General features: G+C 41.1%; 2 protein-coding genes across 5 annotated transcripts in view; both read left to right on the top strand.

Annotated features, from left to right (window-relative positions):
• Window positions 1-204: 204 nt before the first annotated feature.
• Window positions 205-753, top strand: LOC136010062 (basic proline-rich protein-like). Its single transcript, XM_065670683.1, has one exon. It carries the CDS (start codon window positions 205-207, stop codon window positions 751-753), a length of 549 nt encoding a protein of 182 aa, XP_065526755.1.
• The window catches only part of MAP3K2 (mitogen-activated protein kinase kinase kinase 2), a 56,252-nt gene continuing 48,867 nt past the window's right edge, over window positions 319-7,703 (top strand). For 3 of the 4 annotated variants that reach the window (XM_065671534.1, XM_065671531.1, XM_065671532.1), the window contains exon 1: window positions 319-758. The gene's annotated coding sequence lies outside the window, so the exon portion shown is untranslated. Of the gene's footprint in view, window positions 759-965; window positions 986-7,703 lie in introns of those variants that run through there. The other variant, XM_065671533.1, reaches the window with a different exon arrangement.

Here is a 7,703-nt window from a genome sequence, read left to right as displayed (position 1 = left end):
TGAGCTAAGCAGCGAAGGAGCCATGGCTGTCCGGCGGGGAACGTTCACACCCTGCCCTTGATCATCGGAGGTTACAAACCCGCAGCGAACCAACAGCTCAGAGCCTGGCGGAACGAGCAGCCGCTGCCCGGAGCCCCCTGCCCACCAGGCTGCTGTACGCCAGGCGGCACAGACCCACCCCACACGCACCCTCACACCCCCTCCATGCTTGCTCCTCCTGCGCGTGCGCAGAGGCGGCACGCTCTCCTCGCCCCGCCCGTGCGCCCTGACGCTCCTTCCCCGCCCGCCGCTGGCGGCGCAGTGACGTCACGAGTTTCGGCGGAGGGGGGGGAGGAGCTTTCGGTTGGCAGCCGGAGCGGTAGCGGGTACCGGCGCCTCACTCCTGACGGGATTCCCCCCGCCGCCACCCACCGCCCGGCCCGGCCCGGCTCGGCTCGGCTCGGCTCGGCTCGGCTCAGCCCGGGCCGGCTCTGTCGCGGCGGCAGCGTTCCGGGAACCCCTTTGCCACTCGCCCCCTCACGGGCCTGCCTCGGCGTGCGGCTCCCTCCGTGCCGGCCTCGGTGCCTCCTGTCACCCTCCCCGCCGTGCCCCCGGGCGGGCAGGCCCCTGGCCCCTTCCCCCCCTCCTCCGGGGGGGTGGGCTGCTCTCCGGAAACCTGGCCGCTCCCTCTGCGCCGCCCGCCCAGCCGGGCCTGCTCCCTCCGCCACCGGGCAGCGCGGGGGGTCCCTCGCGGGCGCCCGGCCTCCGCTGTGACACAGGTTGGTGCCGGCGGGGCGGGCGGGGGCCGCTCTGGGGAAGGGCGGGCGGGGGCGGCCCGGATGCGGTGTGCTTTCAAGGGGGCGGATTTGTTAGAGCGCGTTGGGTTGGAGGGGCCGCTGATGCGGGGCCGCTTGGGGCAGCTTCGGTGTCCAGGAGGTATCGGGCCGGGTTGGGGGGGTGCGCACTGCTGAGAGCCGCTGGGGGCACCGACCCTTCGCAGATGGAGGTACGCGGGGGTTAGGTCTTTGGGGTGGGGGGGCGGGGGGGCGAGGGGCTTATTAGTCATTTACGTTAGAACTACGGAATCCCAAGGATTTTAGCAGCTCTACAAATATTTCTGTGTCACCGTAAACCTTGCTGTGATTGCATACTGATGCTGTAGCATCCTGTCTTTAAATTGCTCTACAGTGATAGCAGAGCTATGATTTGGGTATGTAGGTCAGATTCTGCAAGATATTTTTGTCAGAGGAAAAGTGAACGTTAGATTATTTTTTCCCTTGTTGTATTTGAGGTGCATTGCAGCACCCATGCGGTCGGTTGGGTTTTGGGTTTCGGATTTAAGTTTTTATTTTTTTTCTGGCTTAATTTTTTGCCTTATAAAGCTGGTTTTAGTTTTTGATTGTGGAATTACTGAAGATCAAAGCATTAAATAAGCTGAGTGCTTCTAAGATGTATTGTATCATGAAATGTCCTCTAAGAGGGTGGTAAAAGATAATAGAGACCTGCCTTGAAGTAAGGGGGATTTCTGGTCTGCAGAAAATGTTTCTCAGCTGTAGCATTTCTTTTCTTTAAACAATGCAGCACGTTGCAGAGTGTGAGAGGCCTTCAGAAATGTGTTGCTATGCATATGGCAAAGATGTAGTAGTATTTGCAGAATGAATGTCTACATGCTTGTCATGCACTACATCGGATTCTCTGATGGCATACCATTTATTAGCAGAATACCCTAGAAAGTGCTCTTTCCTATGGAGTTCCCTTATGGATCATTTTAAGTGAATGGGCAGTGATATAAGTTAGTACCTAGGGCACACTGAAAAACCTTAGAATTTTCTTGTTTTGGTTCCCACTCTTTATGGAGCCTGTCACTGTCATTTGTAAATGAGAGAAATACTGCATGAGGAAATATTATTGTCACGTATGCCTTTGCTGATTTTGGAAATAATTGCCTTCCTCAGGAATATGTTAAAATATGAGAACTTGCTGGAATTCTTGTTTTCTTCACACTTTGTGTTTGTCGCTATTGCCATTGAAATGTATTGAACCCAAATATTGATTCAGATAATGTAAGGCTGTATATGATTAATTTGAGTTTTTTCCAAGGTTCTGTTGCATTTTGATACAGCAGAATAGCAGGGAAATGTTTATCAAATGGACTTACTGCTGGAGGAAGATCTGTGTACAGTTTGTCTTGATGAACTCTGTGTCGGTGGTTTGCCTGACACTAATGGAAGACTATGGTGAAGAAAACACACGTTTCTGAATGGCTTGTCTTGGCTTGCTGAGATTTCTAAACTGTCAGAAGAAACTTTTCTGAAGAGAGCTGTGGCATCTGGTAATAGTGAGAGCTTTTGTAGTATATGTGGGTAGGCAGATACCTACAACGGGTAGACTTTATTAATGTAGGTTAACAAGAGCATAACCATGTTGTTTAATATCATGGTAGGGAAGCTTTTTGTAAAATGTTGATAAAACTCTAGATAGTGTATTTCAAAAATGAATAGCCTTTCAAATGTGGCCATAGACCCATCAGTGTTTCTTTGCTGTGGTTCTTGGGAAAGGTCATAAATGAACAGACTCGTGGAATTTAGAGCCTATTGAGGCTAAATGCAGAAGTCTTACCTTTTTATTATAAAGGTAAAGCTTTCTTCTGGAGAAAGCAAGGAAGGTGGTCATGCTGTAAATCTAATTCACATTTGTATTTTTTACTTTACATTTTTTCTTATAAACTCCTAAAATACAATGTTAATATTTAGGTGCAAATTACTATTATTGTTTTTTAAACCTTTATCATTACTAGGTATTCATGGCGAACTTCTTGAAAAAACTTTATGTATTAGTAATCTTAAGTTTCATTTTATGTTTTTAATCTGTATTATCTTTACTGCAGGCTGACTTTTTAGAACAGCAAGCTGTCAGAAGTAATGAGTAACATGTAACATACTTTTTGATGGATTGTTCAGTGGCTCTCTAACTGAGCATTCTCTGAACTGAAAATGTTTTTTTAGGAAATAAAACCTGAGAATGATAATAGTAATTCCCTTCATTGATTCCCCCTCTCCCACCAAACACACAACCAAAGGTGTTTTGATCTATCCAGAGGTACACGTTTGGTTTGTAGTAATGAATGTGTTTTCTAATAATTTTGTTTTAGATCATTGCTGCTCACATTAGTCTCTGTTTAGACTACTCTTTGGAGAAAAAGCAGTGAATTAAGAAAATGTGACTGATCAACGTAATTAAGTACATCTTGCTACTTTTGCAGAGCTTATTTTTCATGCATATGATAAACTAATATAAATATATATATTGACTACTGACTCTGATAGGCTTACCTAATCGGCAAACGACTAGGTTTGCTGTACTGAAAGGTTAATTTCTAAATTTAAGCTTTCAAAATTCGGAAGTAGAAGTGACACAGTATTAAAAAACAAAGCAAACAGACAAAAAAATCCACAGAAGCCCCACTGAATTCTATTAGGCGCTCTGTTTTTTTCTATGGGAGAGAATAAAAGCCTTTTTTAAAAACAATAAGTACTGCATTTGCTATTTTAATAGTCTGGTGTGTTGCAGTGCTAAGGAATTACATGTAAATGTATAATTGGGCAGTGGGAACATGCTCAGAATGCAGTGCAGTCCTGATTCTCACTTCTGGATTTTAGCATGACATCTTGATTTAGTAATACAGTAATAAACAACAAATGCAGCTTATGGCTCTATTAACCAGTTTCTTAGTTTAATATGCTGTTTGCATTTTATTTTCTGAGGTGTCTTTAATATATTCACCTTGTGTAGTTTCTGAGGAGCTGTAGAAGGTTTGGTTGACAATAAAAGAAGGAAAGATGGAGTTCTGTTAGGATATTACATTGATTTCCACCTGTGCGAACCACTGCTCTAGGGACACTTGACCCACAAATATATATATGGCATAGTTTAGAGCCCAGTGTAATGAGGTCATTTGAAGTTGGACTTACTAGAGCAAGGCCAAAGCAGGGGGTATCTGCAATGTGCTTGAAAAACTGGGAGTTGGGAATTGGTAATGTAGCGGGGCCTGTAAAGGTGTGACTTTTTCCTGTCCATTTGCAAAGTCTTTTACTTACCTTAATTTCTGTATCTCAAATTGTGTGTTTTTGAAATTATAACAGCAAACTGTAACTTAGTTTTTCACATGATAGACAAAAATAATTTTCTTTAGGCAACAGGTATTTTTCTTTGCTGTAGCTTTGTTTTCAGCCATGTTTTTTGTTCTTTGAGTCCTTTACTATGTTTTCCTCACTTGCATCTCTTTCTGTATTTCTATTCAATCATTTGTCCACTTCTGTGGATTATCTGCAGTAGTAAAAGATGCTTCACAAAGTACACTATCAGTCTGAGAACAGCAATGTGATAAAATTCAAATGTTTCAGATACTTATGTTGCAAGGACTGTACTTCTAAAGCTTGGATATAGTAACATAGATAAACAGTTGTCATTTGGATAAATGAAGAAATTATAGATGTGTAAGAAGGGAAGGGATTTTATGAATTCAGCCCCTGCTGTGATTTCGAAACAAATACACTGAAATCAGGTCTGACAGACTTTTGTCTGATCTTCTCTTAAAAAATTCAAAAGAGGGGAATACCACACCTCTTCACTGATCTATTTATAGCTAGTACATAACTATCGTTATAGTTAGGAGGCTTTTTTTAATATTTAACTTAAGTCTCTGTCTTCATGCTAGTTAAGCCAGTTAGTTCTTGTCCAAGCATTATTACTCATGCAGGATAATGATTTCTGTACTCTTTGCACCAATGGTTTGCGTATGTGAAGACTCCTCCTTTTATTTCAGACTTCTCTTTACTAAACTGTGCAAACAGGCCTTTTCTTCACAGATTGAGTTTTCTCAGGGTTGTTGTTGTTGTAAACTCTGTTGGACTCTGTGATTTGTCTGTATCTTTTTCAAAGTTCCCCAAGCAAAGTCTTACAGCAACAGAGCAATTAACTTACTCTGTAAGTTGCAGCAGAAGTAACATGACAGCCTTATTAAAATGTCATTCTGGGGTGCGTGTCTGCAGGTATGGTTGGGGCTGGTGCTTTTTTTTTTTTTTTGGTCTCGTTTTTTGTAGGTTTTTTGTGGGTTGGTTTTATTTTGTTTGTTTTTGGAGGTTTTTTTAGTTGTTGTTGGGGTTTTTTGGCTTTTTGTTTTGCTAATGCATGTTAACACAGGAGCTTGTATTACTGCTTGTTAAATCAGGCATCCCTTTCTTCATATGTATGAGATTGAATTATCTTTCTGAAGAATAGCACCTTATACTATATTGAATTCAGCCTTTATTTCTGGTTAGTTTTCTTATAGTAAGCATTTCTAGACTCAAACCAGGATCACTGTTCAATAAATTATTCTACAGGAAAATGTGCAGTTTCTGCTCTTCCACATCTATTTGCCAGCACATACAGTCCCTGTGGCTTTTGAACATATAGCCTGCTCTACAACAGGAAACTTGATTGAGAACAAGTTCTCCTAGGGTTAGATGCAGCTTTTATTGGCAAAAGTATGTCATTACCAGCCTGTTTTATACATGTGCTGTCTTTCAAGTAAGACATTTTGCTAAGATAACTTCTGTCAGTCTAGCAGTACATGAACAAGCCTTTTGCTATTTTGAGATGTCATACAGTCCAATGACATAGTAGAAGAAATTTTTATTATATAGGCATGCGTTATTGGAAGAATTGCAGAGTGAGTCTATGGAGCAGATGTGTTCAGCACATCTGTTATGCTGTTATATATACCCTGGCTTACACCATTTTATCTGACTTATATAAATGATCTTAACTGTAATTTTCAAGGCTGGATCACAGATGGGACAGATTTTGCAGTTCTTTCAGCAGTACTGCCTTCACAAAAAACAAACCAGACATCAATAATGATTCTTAAACAAGGTCTTCTTGCAAAAGATAAGTAGTCAGTATTGATTACCTCTTACCTATCCCAAAATTATTTCAAAATAATTTGGACAAGAGAGTTCTGTATATGCTAACAGTTTGAATGTCGCATTACCAAAATGATAACAGTAGGAACTATGGTCTCACCTTTGAACCAGGATTTAAAAGCTAGGGTATATCTAGCTCAAGCTGTTTGAATTTTAAGAGAGAACTAAAATCCTGACACAAGCAGTAATTAAACTGCTAAAGAAAATCTAAAGAAAATAAGATATTCTACATGAAGATGTTAATGTTCTCTACAACATGAGAATCGTAACCCTAAATATTTTTTGATGCTAACTGCTTATGACTGGTGAAGCTCAACCTGTATTTAATTGTTGTTTTGTCACACTGTGTATTTTTAGAAATGTCACAATTATTGTAACTCCAGCATGAGGCTTTTAGCCTTTTTTTTTTTTTTTTGTTTGATAAAAATCAGTTGGAATAACAAACTCCAAATCTTCAAGTGCTGTTTTGTGTTTTCTGTAATGGCTTGTTGATATTTGAATGGGTATAAAGCAGGAATTAGAAAAGCATTTCTTGCACTGCTGATACCAGTTAAGTGCAGTAACTTCAGGCAGGGATAAGGTGGATAGTGTAATGAATAACTTCCTAAACTGCTGCAGCCAGTTCCATTAGAGAATATCTGTTATGACTCTGTGACTGTGATACTGGCACTATCACGGATACCAAATGACACCTTCAAGTGAATATTTAATGCTATTGCTGAAATGGCTGACAAGTTTTACCTAAAATCTTAAACTGTAATGAAATCAAACAGAAGATAATCAAGTGCTTTCCTCCAACAGGTGAGCATGAATGAATGCTTATGAAAGAGTGAGAACAGGGCAAGTTTACACAGTACTTAGCTTGAATATTCTTTCAATCCCTAAATATTTTCAGAAATGTGTTTGTTCTAAATCTTAGGTGGTTTTTGTGTGGCTAGTAGCCTTTGGACTTTTACCATCAACTTGGCCAACTGTTGGGTTTTTTTCATGCTGCTAAATGTCTGGTATCCAGATATCCTTTTGGTATGGTATTTGTTGCATTATTTATTTACTTACAGTTTTTGAACTTAGCTTGTACTGGTATCCTTTGGTGCCACATTTCTTTTGGGAAAAAATGAACAATCCATCTCTTTGTTCCTCATGAATTTGGAACTCTTCATTGCTTTCTTCTTCCACCTGAATATTTCTGAAACCAGAGTCTCTGAACTTGCCTGTTTGTTTTCCCCTGTAGAACCCATTCTGTGCCTTCAATTTTACTTTTTGCTCTTCTCTGAAACTACTCTTTCCTCTTCTGGAGCTGAAGGCCCTAGCACTGCTGGTGATATTCAAGATGGGCAGAGTGTCATCTGTTTTGAACTGGTTTCTGTTTCCCCTCACCCCCCTATAAAAATTAATAATTCCCAATATGTCTTTAATTTGTGAGTGTTGGCAATATTCAGTGAAAAGCCTATAGTTTTGTTATCTGCAAAGTTAGAACTGCTTTTTTCCACCCTCACCTCTACCCCCCAACTTGTATCACTATCTGTGCTGTCTCCTGTTTTATTTGCTCAGTCCCTGAGTTTGATAAAGACCACCTCCTCTACTGCTGTCAGCCCTTTCCTTGCTTTCCCAAATACTGTAATATTGATAGGCACAGTAGTGTTGGAAGACTATTCACCTTGCTCTTGTCTCTTGAATAGTTTAGAATATCTTGAACAACACAGACTCATGTGGAGCTTCACTGGTACCCTTCTTTCTTATGAGAACAACCATGTCTGC

This window comes from Lathamus discolor, chromosome 3 (genome assembly GCF_037157495.1).
Source record: "Lathamus discolor isolate bLatDis1 chromosome 3, bLatDis1.hap1, whole genome shotgun sequence".
Classification (NCBI taxonomy): Eukaryota; Metazoa; Chordata; class Aves; order Psittaciformes; family Psittacidae; genus Lathamus; species Lathamus discolor.
Note: the sequence above shows the minus strand (reverse complement) of the source record. Positions and strands in the feature narration are given on the sequence as shown.

What these genes read in the sequence shown, in the direction of transcription:
- LOC136010062 (XM_065670683.1), top strand. Translation starts at nt 205, where the DNA reads ATGCTTGCTCCTCCTGCGCGTGCGCAGAGGCGGCACGCTCTCCTCGCC.